Below are 18,979 nucleotides of genomic sequence, written 5' to 3' on the forward strand. Positions count from 1 at the left end.
CTGACTGGTCTCTTTGCTTCTGCCTCTACCCTCACTCTATTTTCCACAAACCAGCTAGAGTAAACTTTCTGAAACCTCTAAGTCTCTGACTTGATCATGTCACTCCCACACCATCCTGCCCAACTGAAAATCCCCATATGGCTTCAGAGAGAAGGTCCACACTGATACAATGGCCCACATCCACCTCCTCTCTTACCACTCTCCCTTTTGTTCTGTTTCATCACACTTGTCTCCCTGCTCTACCTCGAATACACCAAGGCCCTCCTATCTCAGAGTCTTTGTGCTTGCCATTTCTTCTTCTGGAAAAGCTTTTCCCCCAGATATTTATATGACTGGCTTCCTCATTTCTTAGGCTTCTGCTCAAAACTTCCATTACTCTTCAGTCCTTCCTTGACCAACTTATGTGAGATAGCAAGCCCACCTCCCTCTCTCCCCCCATTTCTTGGTACTCCTTGTCCCCATACCTTGCTAAATTTTCTTCCGTGTATCATCTGAATACTAATGTATTTATTATTTGTTTATTACTGAATCAGAGACTGCTACCCATAAAAGCTGTTCTTCTCTGCTTACTTTAACCCCCTGCTTTATGGGTGCATGGCTTCTCAATTAAAGGCTAATTTACTAGCTTTTCTTGCATCTGGGTTTCTTCATAAGACAAAGTTCTGAGCCAATGAGATATGAATGGAAGTGATACATATTATTTCTAGTTTGTGTCCTAAAAAGGAATAGATATGTGCTGCCCTTGCCTTTTTACCCTCTCCTCTGGCTGGGTTACAGATACAATGACAGGAACTATGGCAACCACTCTGGGCCCAGAAACAGAAGCCATGTGATGAGAATGGCAGAACTGTTCTACTAACCCTGGACATGAGAGATGAATAAACTTGTATTTTGTTTAAGCCACTTTTTTTTTTTTAATATATGGCACAATAATTTAGACTGTTCTCCGACCAATACGTTGTCTGACTCACCTCCTACCTTATCAGAGTAAGTCCTATGAAGGTAGGAACTTTGTTTTGTTCACTGCTCTATGCCCATCATCTCGAGCTGTACCTGGAATAGAGTGGGCACTCAGTAAATACTGATGGGATGAATAGATTGATGAGGGAAGGAGTGGTTGAGAGGGAGGGCAGTGGCATTGCATTTATGAGATGCAGAACTCTAAGAGTTGGCTTTAACAAAAAATGATTTTAAATATCTTTTGCCCTCTGAATGGGGAACAGCACAATACAGAGTGAAGGTCTAGGTGCAGTTGCAGACACCTGGTCCACAAATCAGTTTAGAAGCTTCATAGTGTAAGTTGTTGGGTATTTAAGGATACTTACCTACACTAACTCAGAAGCAGTAAGAGGGTAAAGGAAAACTTTTGTTTCCTCTACTATTCTCAATACTTCTGGCCACCAAGTATGTGGGTTTTCCACACCAAGCAATCCTGACATTAACTACGTGGAGTTAGCACAGACCCCACAGGTTAAGGGCTCAGTCCAAAATGATTGCCCCCCACCCTCTATACCAACTTCAGATGCCAATCACAAGTAGTGGGTCCCTAGGTTACACACACCTCTGTCAGTCTTGGCTACAAATCAGGAGTTCCCACAACCCCCTCCTCAGATTCAATAATTTGCTATAACAGCTTACAGAACTCAGGGAAACACTTACGTTTACCAGTCTATTATAAAGGATATAGTAAAGTATACAGATGACCAGCCAGATGAAGATGTACATAGGGCAAGTGTCCTGAGTGCAGGAGCTTCTTTCCCCATGTAATTGGGGTGTCCATGTGGCTTCCTGGCATGTGGATGTGTTCACTGACCCAGAAGCTTTCTGAACCTCATAGTTTAGGGGTTTTTATGGAGGCTTCATCAAGTAGGCATGATGTATTATTAACTCAACCTCCAGTCTCTCTCTCTCCCCTGGAGGATGGGGGGTGTGGGGTTAACAGCTTCAATCTTCTAATCATAGCCTGGCCTTTCTGGTGACCAGCCCCTGTCCTGAAGCTACCCAGGAGTCCATCAAGAGTCGTCTCATTAGAACAAAATATGCTCCTATTATCCTGGAAATTCCAAGGGATTTAGGAGCTCTATGTCAGGAATTGGGGTCAAAGACCAAATATTAGAACAAACGATGTTCTTAGCACCCCTATCACTCAGGGAATTACAAGAGTTTTAGGAGCTCTGTGTTAGAAACTGGGGGAAGAGATCAAACATACATTTATTATGTCACAGGCCACCCCCTGGTCTCTGGCCATGGACCCCTTATAGCAAACCAATTATAAAAGTCAAAAGATACTGGCTGAAAGGCAGTGTACTGTAGTAGTGATGGGCATTAGCTTTGAGTCCCAGCTAACCCACCTAAGAGCTATATGACCTTGGGAAAGTTTCTTTACTCTTCTGAACCTCAATTTCTTCATCTGTAAAATGAGGAAAATAATGGAACCTACCCTCAAGACTTGTGAAGATTAAATGAGACAATGTACTTAATGCACTTAGTACAGCAGCTGGAACATGGCAAATATTCGATCAGTGTTTCTCCCATTATTGTGGCTGGGAAGGCCCTTGCATGAGCACCCTTGTACCTCCAGCGCACATTTCCTTCCCGACAAGTTGTGCTTTAAGAGATTTCTAGTGATTTGAGAGTCAACTCTCTAAGCATCTTGCAGTAGAGCAGTAAGACCTTCTTTATCTTAAAAACATCCAAGAAGGCAATGCCACAATTTACTTGTTGGGCCTCTGATACTGTAGAATCTTTAAATATCAGCTATGTGTCCCAAAAGGGAAAAAAAAGAATTAAATAATAAAATACCTTATTTCTAGTGTCTGTTACTAGTGCTCTGTAAAGACCAATATAATCTTTGGCAAATACCTTTAAAAAAAAAAAAATCAGATGATGTTTGCAATACTTCCCATCAATGCTTTCAGAAAAAAATGAAATACTTTCATCTCAATACTTCTTTCTGATTTCTGAGTTGAAAGCTCTGAATTTTGAGGATTTAACACAAGAGCAAGCCAAATGAATAGAAATGATCTAAGGCATACTATCAGGTAGCACAGAGAAGGACACACCTTATAACCAAAAGGAGAATGTGCAGATATTTGGGAAATGTTTAATTAGAAATTCAAAAATGGGCTTGGTGGAGTCAGGTTGATGACTTCTGAGTTCTTCATTTCTGCTTGTTAATGTACTTCATGTTTTTCCTCTCAGTATTTTCAAGATGAAGCTCCTGTTCCTGTCAGTATTCAGGAATGAAAGTTTCCCCAAGAATATAAGACTTTCTTATTCAAACTACAGTCCAAGGAGTGGTAAACAAGTAAGATGGCAGTCCCAAGACCTCAATATTTCTTTTCTTTGACCAAGAACTCATTACACAATAGATGAGATATTTCAGATGGTTCTGCTAAAAAGAAGCATAAGAATCTAGAGAGTATCACTATCAACCAATCCAAGGAACTTTGCTTTAGATGGCCAAAACCAGAAACAGAGAGCAAAGTAAGAGAACTAATAGAGCTTGAGCAGTTCTTTAGCATTTTGCCTTGAAGGATCCAAACCTGGATGCTGATCTATTGTCCCAAGGATGGTAAAGAGGTAATGGCTTGGGACTGGCTGAGTATTTTGAGAGAGAGAGAGATTGACAGATCAAGATCTCAGTTGATCTTGGGACTGAGGCAGCACAAGGCACCCAGAAGAAGGAATTCTTGTGGCAAAAAATGGAGGATGCAGATTTGTGAAATGAAATAAGGAACAATTTATCTCTGTTGTTTTACAAGATCAAAGGCAATAATTTTAAATTATCAGAAGGTAGGGGAAAATCCATATCACTCTTTTGATATCAGTGTTTTTAACATTCAGGGGAACAGAAAATACCTAAAGATATCAGCTTTATTTTTTGTTGTTGGCAATGATGTTTGAGCTTTGTGTAGGTCTTAGTTTCCAGTTAGTGGGATTATCATTTTGAAATGCATTGAAGGAAAACTCCTTAGGCCAAGAGGGAATGTGAAACAGAGTTCAGACACACCACAGATATAACCCTGGACAAAGGTTGTTCAGTATTCTTAATAAAATTCCCAATCCTAGGGATGGGCCTTAAATTACTTGAATTTCTCTCTGGAGATGTATATTTCCTATAGTTTGGCATGTCTACTTACTCAAGACCCCTATTATAACATGTAGAATAAGCAGGAGAAAGGCATACAGATTAACTTGTATATGCATCAACCATAAGATTACTTCCAGCGAGGGAGCATATCCTTGTTTTCGTAGGCTTCTTCCTTCTCCTCCCTGCTGCAATATGAAAATCAAATGATTTTGCTTATATAAGCTTCTTTGTAGGGAACTTTTCCTGTGATGTCTTTTTAAGTATTTGAATTTTGATTTTCACAATTTTTTCACATTAATATCAAGGAACTGGGCAACAGAAATTATTATTTTTGAATTTTATTTATTTATTTATTTTGGCTGTGCCAGGTCTTAGTTGCGGCATAGGGGATCTTTTTTTTTTAGTTGCCACACTCAGGCTTCTTAGTTGCGGTATGCGGACTTCTTAGTTGTGGCATGCATGCGGGATCTAGTTCCCCAACCAGGGATCGAACCCGGGCCCCCTGCATTGGGAGCGTGGAGTCTTATCCACTGGACCACCAGGGAAGTCCCCAGAAATTATTCTTAAGTTAATTTTTTTTTCAGAAACAGCAAGTATGCATAGAGAACACAATTTTAGGATTAGCAGGAAAGTTAACCAAGGTAGAATTGGAATTTCAATTCTTAGCCTAGGGGAAAAAAAAGGAAGGAATCTTTTCATTTGTCTAAGGGAATTTCATTGTATTTATGATTGTGGGATGTGTTTAGGCAGGAAGGGGCATAATAGATAAATCTGTCTGGATTAGTATATGCAAATCATTTATAATGGGAAATAGCAAAGTCCCAGCGACTATAAGAGTAAAACAAAACAACTCTGACTATTCTTCCTGACAGGAGAAAACAGTAATATATACGTACATGAATTACAAGCATGACTGAGTCTTCTAGACTGAGTTGGTGGATAACCATGTAGCAGGGCCCCACAACAGCACAGAGGTGTCAAAGTAAATACATAATCTGGCAGTGTAGAAGGATGATGTGTTCTTAAAATCTGAGTATGCCATTGTATTAGTAAAGAGTGCAGGCTCATAAAACAGATCACCTGGTATGTAACCCAGCCCTGCTCTTTATCAGTAGTGTGACTAGGGCAAGTTTTTGAACCGTCTATGCTTTTTCCTCATCTTTTTTTTTTCGGGGGGGGGGTGCCGCGCAGCATGGCTTGTGGGATCTTAGTTCCCCCACCAGAGTTTGAACCTGGGCCCTGGCAGTAAAAGTGCTGAGTCCTAACCACTGGACCGCCAGGGAATTCCCTAGTTTCATCATCTTTAAATTGAGAATAATAGTAATGCTTACTTTATAATGTTTCTTTGAAAGGTGAATGAGTAAATACATATAAAAATTCTTAGACTGATGCTTGACACAACATTTCAATAACTGTTAGTTGCCGTTGATAGTAGGGAACTCCTGTTGAGTGCTATGTAAGTTTTTCATCTCTAATGTACAGTGAAATATCTACTAATTCAAGATAGTGTTCCAAACATATGTTGCATTCTTCCCATTTTGCACCCCAAATTCCTTAAATGATAGAAAACTGACAAAAAAGATGGCAAATGGGTTAAGAGTGAAGAGTGCAAGAACAGTAAACATCTTAGAAATTTAAAATTTGGTTATTGACACAAAAATTCAACAGTAGGACTGAGTCCAGAATAGAATCAATACAGCTGGGAGAAAACAGGGGAGCTGAGAGATGAAGCCTAGAAATTCCCCCACAATGCCATATAAAAAGATATAAAAATAGAAAATATGAAAAAAAGTTAAATGACATGGATGATAGATTCAGATGTTTCAAAATTCACCCAATAGGAGTTTAGAAGGAGAGAATAGAAATAATGTAAAAAAAAAAAATACAGGTCTACCAAATAAGGTTTGCTGATTGTACACTGCACAGCTTCAGGAGCACCATTTAAATTATAATCTTTGTGAATGGTATCCCCTGCAGTTGTGCAGTGCACAACCCAAGTGTCATACATGGTGGTCCTGAGGAAATAAAGAAAAGGAGACTTTCACAGAATACATATCTTCAGACTGCAAGGTCCCATTAAATGTAGAGCATATAGATATGAATTAAAAGTATCTTTACCTAGAGACATGGCAATAAAATTTCAAAACACAAGAGTTAAGGAGACGATTCTAGAAACACCCAGAGAAAATTCTCACAAAGAAACAGAAATCAAATTATGTCAGACTTTTCATTTGGACAACACTGGATATAAGAAGACAATGAATCGGTATTTTTTTAAATCTAGGGAAAATAATTTTGAAACTAAATTTCTCTATCCAGCCAAACTATCATCTAAGTGTGGGTGACTTTTCAGGCCCTCCCTGAAAGAATTTCTGGAGTTGTATTCCTGCAAGAATCAGAAAAGATTCTAAGGGGAAGATGTGCGATACCAGAAGGGGGCCATGTGCCCAGTAAAATATATTGCTAAGTCTAAATAAGTTTAGATTCTAGAAAAATTTCTTTAAGGCTTAGAATACTTGGTATTTATTCATCTATCTAATTTCATAATTAAATAAATTTATTGAGAAATTAGAAATCAGGTGATAGGAGAGAGATGAAATAAATGAAGCAGAAAAGGTTCAAATAACAAAGAAATATAATACATATACCAAGTTACCTGTAATACAAATTTAAAAAGAAATGTGCTATAAATGATAGATACAAAGTACTGTGAGGTTAGAGATACAGGTGACATTGTTCGTGATATCCTGGGTCATACAAGAAGCATTAATTTATTTTATCCATCATGTCTGTATTGAAATCTCCCTCTGTTTTGATTACTGACCCAAGTTTGGATTTTAAGATTTTTGTTTAGTTATCTCTGTGATTACAGAGTTTTTTACATCTATGGTTTCTGCTCCACATTTTGTCTACTGTTTTGAAGAAACAAGAGCTCAAAACTGTTAGTGATTTCAAATATACACATCTTTTGGTGTAGATCCTAAAAAATTGAAAAGAAAATCTGGACTTCAAATTCCAGATGATATTGACATGGCGAGAATGAAGAGAAATAAAATAAGCTAACTAATACTTATGTTATATTTAGGAGGATATAGATATTATTATTCTAGAAGTTGTTAGAAAAGTGTAAGTTTAAATATATATGTATATACAAAATGTATATGTATAAATGCTGACTATAAAGCACTAGAAGAGGGATATTTCGTATTCAGAAAAGCAGAAATCCATTAAGCAGTGATCAAGAATTGTTTGCACTTGAAAGGCAATTGTAGGAAGAAAACTTCCAGTTGAACTAATATGAAACCCATTTGCTAATTGTGGGAGGGGAAATAAAGCTTTTAAATTATACAATGTAAAAAAAATTGCACCTAACACAGGTACACACACATGCATAGACTCACACGCATGTGCATACAACAAAGATTTTTAATAAGTCAACAATCATAGTGGTGATTATGTTAACACAGACACATCTTTCTCAAGAATTAAAAGACCAAGTCGACTAAAACTTGTTTGAAGATATAGAGGATTTGAAGAACATAGTTAACAAAAGTAATCATAAGTATAAGATTATACCTACACCATCTTGTATCCAAAATGGAAAAAGTACATTATACTGAAATTCACATGCAATACTGATTCAAAACTGACCATGTGTGAGATGACAAATGAAAACTCAACAAGTGTTGAATAAGCTGAAACCATACAAGATATATTCACTAATCATAATGCAATGAAATAACTAAAAATACTCTCCTTGATCTATACTGTTAGGGAAAAGCACATGGTTAAAGAAGATATCGAAATAAAAATTATATAGTCTTTAGAAATAAACAAAGCGAGCACTATATATTAAAACCTATATGAAGAGGTCAGAGGACCTCTTCATAGCTTTAAATGCATTTATGAGAAAATAAGAACTATTAAAAATAATGAATTAAACTTTATATTTAAAAGCTAATAAAGGAACAATAAAACCTGAGGAAAGTAGAAGGAATAAAGTAGGATAGAAATCATCGGAATAGATCATACTTTCCCACTCACTCCCCCAAAACAATTAATCAATAAAACCAAAATCTGGTTCTTTGAAAACTTAAAAGTTAATCCTTTGGTAAATTTAATATTGAAAGAAAAAGTACACAAATAACATCAGCAAAATTAGATATTGAAGTATTAAAATGGTATGTATATTTTGATACAGATATTTACAAATGTAGACAACTCATTTTTCAGTACAAATGATCAAAGTTGCCTCAAGAAGAGTAGAATACCTGAATAAAAAATTAGCTATAGGAGGAACTGAAAAGATAGGCAAAGATCTACCCTTAAAAACAGCACCAGAAAAAAAAAACAAACCAAAAAACAAAAAAACAGCACCAGGCCCAGACAGTTTTACCAGACACTGGGGGAAGAGACAATAATTATTATATAAATTGATCATGATAATGGAAAAATATTAAAAGCCACCTACTAATATTATGAGGCAATGAGAGCAACAAATATTATTAAGATTAAGTGAAATAACCCCTGCAAGGCAAATGAAAGAGTATTTGGTAAATAAAAATAATCCATAAAAGTTAGATATTATGAGCCAGAATATAGATTTCAAAGTAGAAAGAGAGGTAATTGGGATAAGAAACTGCAATACAAGGAGTTATTAAGTGTAAGGTTAAGATTTGAATTCTAGTTTATTGTGCCCAAAGCCTGTGAAATTTCAATAAATTATTGCTTTAAAGTTAGAAAATATTATTTTCTAAAATGAATATGATACTTAAAATCCCATTGTACATACCTATTTTTTTTCTTCAAGGCTTTTTTCCTGCCCGTGCAGAAGTTGTCCTCAAAGTTACAGCCAGACTCCAGATGATTGCTGTTTCACTGGAGATCATTGCTTCCTCAAAATTATCTTTTCAGAGAACACCATATTTGGGGAATTTATTTCTCTAGAATGTGTAAACCAATTATTTCTAGCCTTTCTTAGAGATTTTCTATCTCTATTAACTCACATACCGTGTTTTGGCATCTTTCCCTTTTACACATGCTCCTTCTCCACAATTTATTCTTTTGTATCCTAAGTCAAAGGGTTAAGGAATAATATGTGCTTAGTGTGACATGAAGATGAAAGGGGAAGGCAGGAAGATGAACTTCTTACCCTTTTGGGGTTTTGACACCATATTTAGAAACAAACAAAGATATGAGGAATAAAGGGCAGCAAACAATTTTATTGGCTCCAATTTTACTGCCAGTGTGCATTAACAAAGAAGTCTATACCTAAAAGACCTCATGGGGGTCCAGATTTTCAACGTACTAGCATTTTCTTTTTGACATCCTGCTTTCCATTGCTAACCTTAATATACAGCTCTCTTAGGTAGGGTCTTTCATTTTTTATACTGCTATCGCTATGAGACCTTTTTCTGTTTTTTATTTGTACTTTCCACTTAGATTGTCTCTCTAGTCCCATGGCTCTGAATACCACATATATATGATGATTCTCAAAAGTTTATCTCTAGTTCAGGATCCTTAAGCTCCACACATGTATCCATTGCTTTCCCAACAGTTACACTTAAATGTCAAACAGGAATCTTAAGATGTTCAATACAAAAGTTTTGCTTCTTGCTACTTCTCTCTCCCCTGCTCCACCAATTTGCTCCTGCTGTTTCCCAGCTCAGTCTATGGAATCAGTTTATTGCTCAGGCCCCAAATCTAGGATTTGTATCTGATTCCTCTCTTCCCCATATTCCCTACATGTAATCAATCAGCAAGCTTTTTTTTTTTTTTTTTTTTTGCACTTCCTACAAAGTACATTCCAAATATGACCACTTAACACCTCTACTGCTACCACGTTAGTCCAGTTCTCTCTCCCCTGGATTCCTAACTGTTTTTCTTGTTTCCACTGTTGTCCCCTTACTGCCCCTGAGGGTCTGTCTCCAACTAACTCTGGTGGCAGTGAGGACTGCCAGACACTTTCCAGCCAGCTATGCCTCCAGTGTCTAATTCTTAGACTTGGAATTACAGGATAGGTCTGGCTATCTTTGGCTTCTTGGCGGAAAATTTCTAAATCCAGAAGGCACTGGTTTTTCTCCTGACTGAGTCTGGGAGCCAGAAAAGACCCAGAATGGAACCAACTCTTCCTGTTTTACCCAAAACCAGTCGATCCACTTTGGGGATTCCTTCTCAGGCTAGGAACCTTCTGAGTGTTCTGAAATGGGCCTGGACTCTTGTAGAAGCTCCCGTGGTCCCCAAATGAGTTTAGGGCTCATCCTACAGAGCCTGGAAGGTGAGAAATGACCACTCTCCTCACACCCAGTTGCCTGTTCAGCTCCGTAACTGTCTACTCTGGAGAGTTGTGCTTAGGTCTGGAACAGACCTGGGGATTACAGGATGGGCCCAAGAGCTTCTCAGATGAAGCTCTAAACTTCTAAGATGAAGCCTCGATAGGTCCAGCAGGCCCTGGGTGTTGTCCCTGCTGAGTCTGAGGGCGAAGGAAGGAAAACCCCACCTTCCTCCTCTCTCCCAGCCAGCTGCATCAGTCCCCTCTGGGCCCTTGTTCTCAGTCCTGGAAACTTGTCTTCCGGGATAGGACAGGCCTTGGACCCTTGAGGGAGAAGCTCCATGGTTCCCAAATGCATTTCAGAGCAGCCCGTGAAGAGGCTGGGGGCTCCCTGCCCACAGGTCTGCAGGTTCTGCCAGCCCGGGGTCCCTTCCTGGCTCTTGATGGTGGTGGAACCAGCAAGGAAGTCATCAGGGCTTGACTGGACGGCCGTCTCGTACTCTCCACCTGCTCCCTCCCTGCTGCTACCACCGCCTCCAGCCGCCTTTATTCTTGGGGTCTCGCCCAGACGGCCAGCTACCCTCCCCTTAATCAGGCCTCCGCGGAGGCCACCGCCAGCCGCAAACTCCCGCGCGCCCCGCGCCTCCCGGCAGCACCTGCGCTAGGCGGCAGCCGAGGCTGCAACCGCAACAAGCGGCCGTGGGGTGGCGCCGCCGCCAGGTCCGCGAGCAGGATCGAGCCCTCCCTCCATCCCCCCTGACCTACGAAGGGGTTTTTCAGCTGCGCGGTTCCGCTGCAGGTGCCCACCCGGCTCATTCGGGAGTCGGGTTCTCACACCTGCCGGCCCCGAGCAAACAATTACGTCGGATATTAAGGAGCAGGCCCCGAGTTGGGTGCTTTTTTGGGTACCGGGGCGAATCTGACACTCACGACCCCTTTCTCTCCTCTACCCGCCCGCCGCCTCTGCCGCCGACCTGACCAGAGCTAATTTCTTGCCACTGCCGGCTCTGGGGAAGCAAGTATTTCTCACGGGACTTTGGGAGGAGGTTACAGAAAGCGTGCACCCGGCCAGCCTCCGCGCCGCTGAGTCCGCGCTCACTGGCAGCTGCGGCTTCTGTGGAGAGCTAAGGTCGCAATGTGCACAGGACACCACAGGGTGGCGCCAGCGGCCTTCCGTGGGATACGCACAACGCTGCCGCCTCGTCGGATCCGAGAGCTACCGCCATGGTCTGTCCATCCGGGAGCCCGGTTATAGCCAGTAAGGGTGGAGCTAAAAAAGTGTATTAATGATCGTTGGTAAGTAGCTGATTTACAATAGAATCTACTAACACGCCCCAGTTAGGAAGAGAAATGACTGATGAGTGATAACAAGCAGATTTGCAACCAAGTAAAAATATAAATATGGATTTACGCTATCTAGTACACCCCCGTTTTTTTTTTTTTTTGGCAAAAATTCATGAGACAATCCCTTCTAAATTGTTCCAGAAAATGGAAAACACCAATTTACCTTCAATACATTCCTTTTACTTGAAGATATAATGTTGATCTGTTAGAAGTAAAAGGGCTTTTCAGGTTTTTTTGAAATCATGCAGACTGTTCAGCTGAGAAACAGACTTAGTCATGGATGAATGAGATCAACCTCTTTACTGAGGATGGTGATAATGCAGGAAGACTACTCTTTGAAGTCAGTTGATATTTCCCAGCATGCTTTTTGCATATCACTCTTTGTGATGGCATTTATGCTGTTCTCACAATATTTCCAGCTTCTTGCCTCAGCTTACTTTAGGATTTTACATCCTCTTTGTGGTTGGGTGGAGCTATGTAACCAGTTCTGACCGGTGAGTTGGAAGTGGGAGTGTTGCATGTCACTTCTGGGCTGGAGCATTTAATTTCTGGTTTGAGATGCTCCAGAACTCTTTTTCACTCTGGCACAACGCCTGGCCTTCTTCCTCCCTCTCAGCTGACCCCAGTGTAATATAAACAACAAAACTTTGTTGGTGTAAGGTGCTGAGATTTTGGAGTTGTTTGAGCCTTAACATACCCTAGCCTATTCTTTTTTTTTTTTTTTTTTTATTTGAATATGTCTATTTTATTTATTTATTTATTTTTTTGTCTGAAACATTTATATTAACATATTTCCATACATATTTCCATACAAATACAAATATAAGATTTTTAGGAATTTCATGTAATGTCTGAAACATTTATATTAACATATTTCCATACAAATAACCCAATGAAAGTTTAGTATTAGTTGTTTTGTTTGTTTTTTTATACTGCAGGTTCTTATTAGGCATCAATTTTATACACATCAGTGTATACATGTCAATCCCAATCGCCCAATTCAGCACACCACCATCCCCACCCCACCGCAGTTTTCCCCCCTTGGTGTCCATATGTCCATTCTCTACATCTGTGTCTCAACTTCTGCCCTGCAAACTGGCTCATCTGTACCCTTTTTCTAGGTTCCACATACATGCATTAATATACGATATTTGTTTTTCTCTCTCTGACTTACTTCACTCTGTATGACAGTCTCTAGGTCCATCCACGTCTCAACAAATGACTCAATTTCGTTCCTTTTTATGGCTGAGTAATATTCCATTGTATATATGTACCACATCTTCTTTAGCCATTCGTCTGTTGATGGGCATTTAGGTTGCTTCCATGACCTGGCTATTGTAAATAGTGCTGCAATGAACATTCGGGTGCATGTGTCTTTTTGAATTACGGTTTTCTCTGGGTATATGCCCAGTAGTGGGATTGCTGGGTCATATGGTAATTCTATTTTTAGTTTTTTAAGGAACCTCCATATTGTTCTCCATAGTGGCTGTATCAATTTACATTCCCACCAACAGTGCAAGAGGGTTCCCTTTTCTCCACACCCTCTCCAGCATTTGTTGTTTGTAGATTTTCTGATGATGCCCATTCTAACAGGAGTGAGGTGATACCTCATTGTAGTTTTGATTTGCATTTCTCTAATAATTAGTGATGTTGAGCAGCTTTTCATGTGCTTTGTGGCCGTCTGTATGTCTTCTTTGGAGAAATGTCTATTTAGGTCTTCTGCCCATTTTTGGATTGGGGTGTTTGTTTCTTTGATATTGAGCTGAATGAGCTGTTTATATATTTTGGAGATTAATCCTTTGTCCGTTGATTCATTTGCAAATATTTTCTCCCATTCTGAGGGTTGTCTTTTCGTCTTGTTTATGGTTTCCTTTGCTGTGCAAAAGCTTTGAAGTTTCATTAGGTCCCACTTGTTTATTTTTGTTTTTATTTCCATTACTCTAGGAGGTGGATCAAAAAAGATCTTGCTGTGATTTATGTCAAAGAGTGTTCTTCCTATGTTTTCCTCTAAGAGTTTTATAGTGTCCAGTCTTATATTTAGGTCTCTAATCCATTTTGAGTTTATTTTTGTGTATGGTGTTAGGGAGTATTCTAATTTCATTCTTTTACATGTAGCTGTCCAGTTTTCCCAGCACCACTTATTGAAGAGACTGTCTTTTCTCCATTGTATATCTTTGCCTCCTTTGTCATAGATTAGTTGACCATAGGTGCGTGGGTTAATCTCTGGGCTTTCTATCTTGTTCCATTGATCTATGTTTCTGTTTTTGTGCCAGTACCATATTGTCTTGATTACTGTAGCTTTGTAGTATAGCCTGAAGTCAGGGAGTCTGATTCCTCCAGCTCCATTTTTTTGCCTCAAGACTGCTTTGGCTATTCGGGGTCTTTTGTGTCTCCATACAAATTTTAAGATGATTTGTTCTAGCTCCGTAAAAAATGCCATTGGTAATTTGATAGGGATTGCATTGAATCTGTAGATTGCTTTGGGTAGTATACTCATTTTCACAATGTTGATTCTTCCAATCCAAGAACATGGTATATCTCTCCATCTGTTGGTATCATCTTTAATTTCTTTCATCAGTGTCTTATAGTTTTCTGCATACAGGTCTTTTGTCTCCCTAGGTAGGTTTATTCCTAGGTATTTTATTCTTTTTGTTGCAATGGTAAATGGGAGTGTTTCCATAATTTCTCTTTCAGATTTTTCATCATTAGTGTATAGGAATGCAAGAGATTTCTGTGCATTAATTTTGTATCCTGCAACTTTACCATATTCATTAATTAGCTCTAGCAGTTTTCTGGTGGCAGTTTTAGGATTCTCTATGTATAGTATCATGTCATCCGCAAACAGTGACAGTTTTACTTCTTCTTTTCCAATTTGTATTCCTTTTATTTCTTTTTCTTCTCTGATTGCCGTGGCTAGGACTTCCAGAACTATGTTGAATAATAGTGGTGAGAGTGGACATCCTTGTCTCGTTCCTGATCTTAGAGGAAATGCTTTCAGTTTTTCACCATTGAGAATGATGTTTGCTGTGGGTTTGTCATATATGGCCTTTATTATGTTGAGGTAGGTTCCCTCTATGCCCACTTTCTGGAGAGTTTTTATCATAAATGGGTGTTGAATTTTGTCAAAAGCTTTTTCTGCATCTATTGAGATGATCATATGGTTTTTATTCTTCAGTTTGTTAATATGGTGTATCACATTGATTGATTTGCGTATATTGAAGAATCCTTGCATCCCTGGGATAAATCCCACTTGATCGTGGTGTATGATCCTTTTAATGTGTTGTTGGATTCTGTTTGCTAGTATTTTGTTGAGGATTTTTGCATCTATATTCATCAGTGATATTGGTCTGTAATTTTCTTTTTTTGTAGTGTCTTTGTCTGATTTTGGTATCAGGGTGATGGTGGCCTCATAGAATGAGTTTGGGAGTGTTCCTTCCTCCGCAATTTTTTGGAAGAGTTTGAGAAGGATGGGTGTTAGCTCTTCTCTAAATGTTTGATAGAATTCACCTGTGAAGCCATCTGGTCCTGGACTTTTGTTTGTTGGAAGATTTTTAATCACAGTTTCAATTTCATTACTTGTGATTGGTCTGTTCATATTTTCTGTTTCTTCCTGATTCAGTCTTGGAAGGTTATACCTTTCTAAGAATTTGTCCATTTCTTCCAGGTTGTCCATTTTATTGGCATAAAGTTGCTTATAGTAGTCTCTTAGGATGTTTTGTATTTCTGCGGTGTCTGTTGTAACTTCTCCTTTTTCATTTCTGATTTTATTGATTTGAGTCCTCTCCCTCTTTTTCTTGATGAGTCTGGCTAATGGCTTATCAATTTTGTTTATCTTCTCAAAGAACCAACTTTTAGTTTTATTGATCTTTGCTATTGTTTTCTTTGTTTCTATCTCATTTATTTCTGCTCTGATCTTTATGATTTCTTTCCTTCTGCTAACTTTGGGTTTTGTTTGTTCTTCTTTCTCTAGTTTCTTTAGGTGTAACGTTAGATTGTTTACTTGAGATTTTTCTTGTTTCTTTAGGTAGGCTTGTATAGCTATAAACTTCCCTCTTAGAACCGCTTTTGCTGCATCCCATAGGTTTTGGGTCGTCGTGTTTTCATTGTCATTTGTCTCTAGGTATTTTTTTATTTCCTCTTTGATTTCTTCAGTGATCTCTTGGTTATTTAGTAACGTATTGTTTAGCCTCCATGTGTTTGTCTTTTTTACGTTTTTTTCCCTGTAATTCATTTCTAATCTCATAGCGTTGTGGTCAGAAAAGATGCTTGGTATGATTTCAGTTTTCTTAAATTTACTGAGGCTTGATTTGTGACCCAAGATGTGATCTATCCTGGAGAATGTTCCGTGCGCACTTGAGAAGAATGTGTACTCTGCTGTTTTTGGATGGAATGTCCTATATATATCAATTAAATCTATCTGGTCTATTGTGTCATTTAAAGCTTCTGTTTCCTTCTTTATTTTCATTTTGGATGATCTGTCCATTGGTGTAAGTGAAGTGTTAAAGTCCCCCACTATTATTGTGTTACTGTCGATTTCCTCTTTTATAGCTGTTAGCAGTTGCCTTATGTATTGAGGTGCTCCTATGTTGGGTGCATATATATTTATAATTGTTATATCTTCTTCTTGGATTGATCCCTGGATCATTATGTAGTGTCCTTCCTTGTCTCTTGTAACATTCTTTATTTTAAAGTCTATTTTATCTGATATGAGTATAGCTACTCCAGCTTTCTTTTGATTTCCATTTGCATGGAATATCTTTTTCCATCCCCTAACTTTCAGTCTGTATGTGTCCCTAGGTCTAAAGTGGGTCTCTTGTAGACAGCATATATATGGGTCCTGTTTTTGTATCCATTCAGCCAGTCTATGTCTTTTGGTTGGCCTAGCCTATTCTTATACAGCCTAATTCATAGATGAATAGACCAGGTATAGAGCTGTGCATGTTTGTTGTCCTAGATAAGGTGTGGTTGTTATCAATATTTCTTACTTACAATTTCTTTGCCTTGCTCTCGGAGGACTTTCACCTCAGAGCTAAGCATCTTTTTTTTTTTTTTTTTTTTTAAATAACAAAGAGGCAGGGTCTTTAAATAAAAATTGTCATGAAATTTGCCCTACCTCTCTACAGTATACTAGGACTCAGAACATCTCAACATGGGCTAACATATCCATTTCTAATACCTGACTTTTCCCCTAACACCCATAAGTATAAAATAGAGAAAGACACAAAAACTTACCTCTGGTTTATAGTTCCTTTGTCTCTTTGGTACACTCAGAGATTTTTTTTTTATCCCCAGTGTAGTGTATCATGATTTGGGATGGGTGAGAGATATGCCTTTCTTTTGTAAACTGGGAGAAGGGTGAGTGGGAAAGAGGAGTTGGAAAAGGTGAACCAGCTTCAAGCATTTACAACAGGCATGTTCTTAGGCTGCACAAGGTAATGAAAGAGTGCTTATGGAAGTTGATGTTTGGGGGTTGATTTCCTTAAACTGTCATTGCCAATGTACCTGTTAGAACATCTTTATATATCCCTGTGGGTTCATACACTCTTGGGGGACACCTATGCCGGTGAGTAAAGCAATTGATATGTGTGACAATAGGGAGTGGTGGTGACTGTAGAATAAAATGCTGTATGGTGCTTGTTTCATCAGTGTTGAATAAAATCTTACTGACCCATTTCTTGATTCTACAAATAAAATTAGCAGGCTTGCATTTTGCTTCTAATGTTAACTAGTGAAATTGCAAACCCTGACCTTAAAATGCAAGCCTTCATAATTCATAAAAGTGCAATTAGAAACAAATGAAGATGTTCCCTCTCCCTTACAGACAGAGGGAGAGAGAACATTTTGCATCATAAACCAGCTCAAGAAAATCTGATTTAATAAGGTGTTAAACCAAGAACATTCACAGGAATATCAAGCTTATTCTCCTGTGCACAGTGGAGCCGTGGTGCATATTTTCTAATGTTAACAACTTGTTTTGTTCTCTGTTAAAATAAATGTGTCCCTAGAAGTGTTATTTGAAAAGTCTTATAAGACTCCAAAGACTTTATAAATAGTTGCAGTGGCATACAAAATGCTCAGGTTGGACTTTCTGGAAGCAGAGGCTGAGATAGAGTTTAGGGTACAAGATGATTATTAGGGATGAACCCTTGTGAAAGGAAGAATGAAGACATAGGATTGGGCAGAGGAAGAAATCAGACTGCAATGAAGGCCTGACAGCCTTGATCGACCTGCTGAGGAGCTCTGGAGCAAATACTGCTCCTGATAAGTTATTTGAAAAAGGCAAGGTGCAATGGTGTGTATATTATGCTAACATTTGTGTACAAAGGGAGAGAGAGGGAAGAATGTCTCCCTTTATTTGCCTATAAAAGCATAAAAATCTCTGAGATGACAGAAAACAACCAATAGTAATTATCTTTTGGAAGGGACATTAGAAGGTGCTATAGACTGAATATTTGTGTTTCCTCCCAAATTCATATGTTGAAGTCTAGTTCCCAAAGTGAGGGTATTGGGAAGTGGGGTCGTTGATGAGTGTTGATTGAGTCATGAAGGTGGAGCTCTCATGAGTGGTATTAGTGCCGTTATAGAAGAGACCCCAGATAGCACCCTCACCCTCTGCATGTGAGGACACAAAAAGAAGATAGTCATCTATAGATCAGGAATTGGGCTTTTACCAGACACCAAATCTGTAGGCACCTTGATCTTGGACTTCCCAGCCTCCAGATCTGTGAGAAATAAATTTCTGTTGTGTACAAGTGACCCAGCCTATGGTATTCTTTTATAGCAGCCCAAACAGACTAAGACAGAGGGCTAGGAGTCCAAGATGGAAGGAAATTTTTAACTGTATATGTTTTTTGTACATTTTGGATTTGACCATATATTCAAAAACAAAAACATTCTTAAAAATACATAATGTGATGTTAAATGTTCAATAAACGTTCTCAGCTATTCTGAAAAGAGCATTGTGTTAAAAACATGTAAGAGCTTGATTTGTCCTGATGATATTAAGATGATGGATATTTTTGTTTAAATATTACGTTTTAAAAGATTTAAGTAATATTATTAGAATTTTTGTTCTTATGATGGTAAAAGACCAATTAAGCTTGTTTAACAAGATACATCTGATTATAAATCTTGACCATATAACCATGCATTAAGTTATTATTAGTGGACAAGATGGTGGCCAGATGAATTTGTTGCACATAATCTGGAGCCTAAACTTGGTTTTCAATGCATTTCCCAAAGGGGATTCGTAAAACATACTTCTCATAGCC

The 18,979-nt window shown here is 38.6% G+C and overlaps 1 protein-coding gene across 7 annotated transcripts in view; it reads left to right on the plus strand.

Moving 5' to 3' along the window:
- Positions 1-18,979, plus strand: part of LOC309667366 (histone H2B type 2-F) — a 72,239-nt gene that overhangs the window by 3,737 nt on the left and 49,523 nt on the right. Inside the window, exons 2-3 of one of the 7 annotated variants that reach the window (XR_014267729.1) lie at positions 778-1,002; positions 3,202-3,337. The exons of 1 other annotated variant lie outside the window; for it this stretch is intronic. Coding sequence is in view for 4 of the 6 variants with exons in the window: in XM_082475751.1 (XP_082331877.1) it covers positions 11,347-11,626 (280 nt within the window). In the remaining 2 variants the exon portion in view is untranslated. Of the gene's footprint in view, positions 1-777; positions 10,045-11,346; positions 11,661-18,979 lie in introns of those variants that run through there. 5 more of the 7 variants (XR_014267730.1, XM_082475752.1, XM_082475753.1 and 2 more) reach the window with 5 other exon arrangements.

This window comes from Balaenoptera physalus (assembly GCF_965194825.1).
Source record: "Balaenoptera physalus genome assembly, chromosome: 1".
Classification (NCBI taxonomy): Eukaryota; Metazoa; Chordata; class Mammalia; order Artiodactyla; family Balaenopteridae; genus Balaenoptera; species Balaenoptera physalus.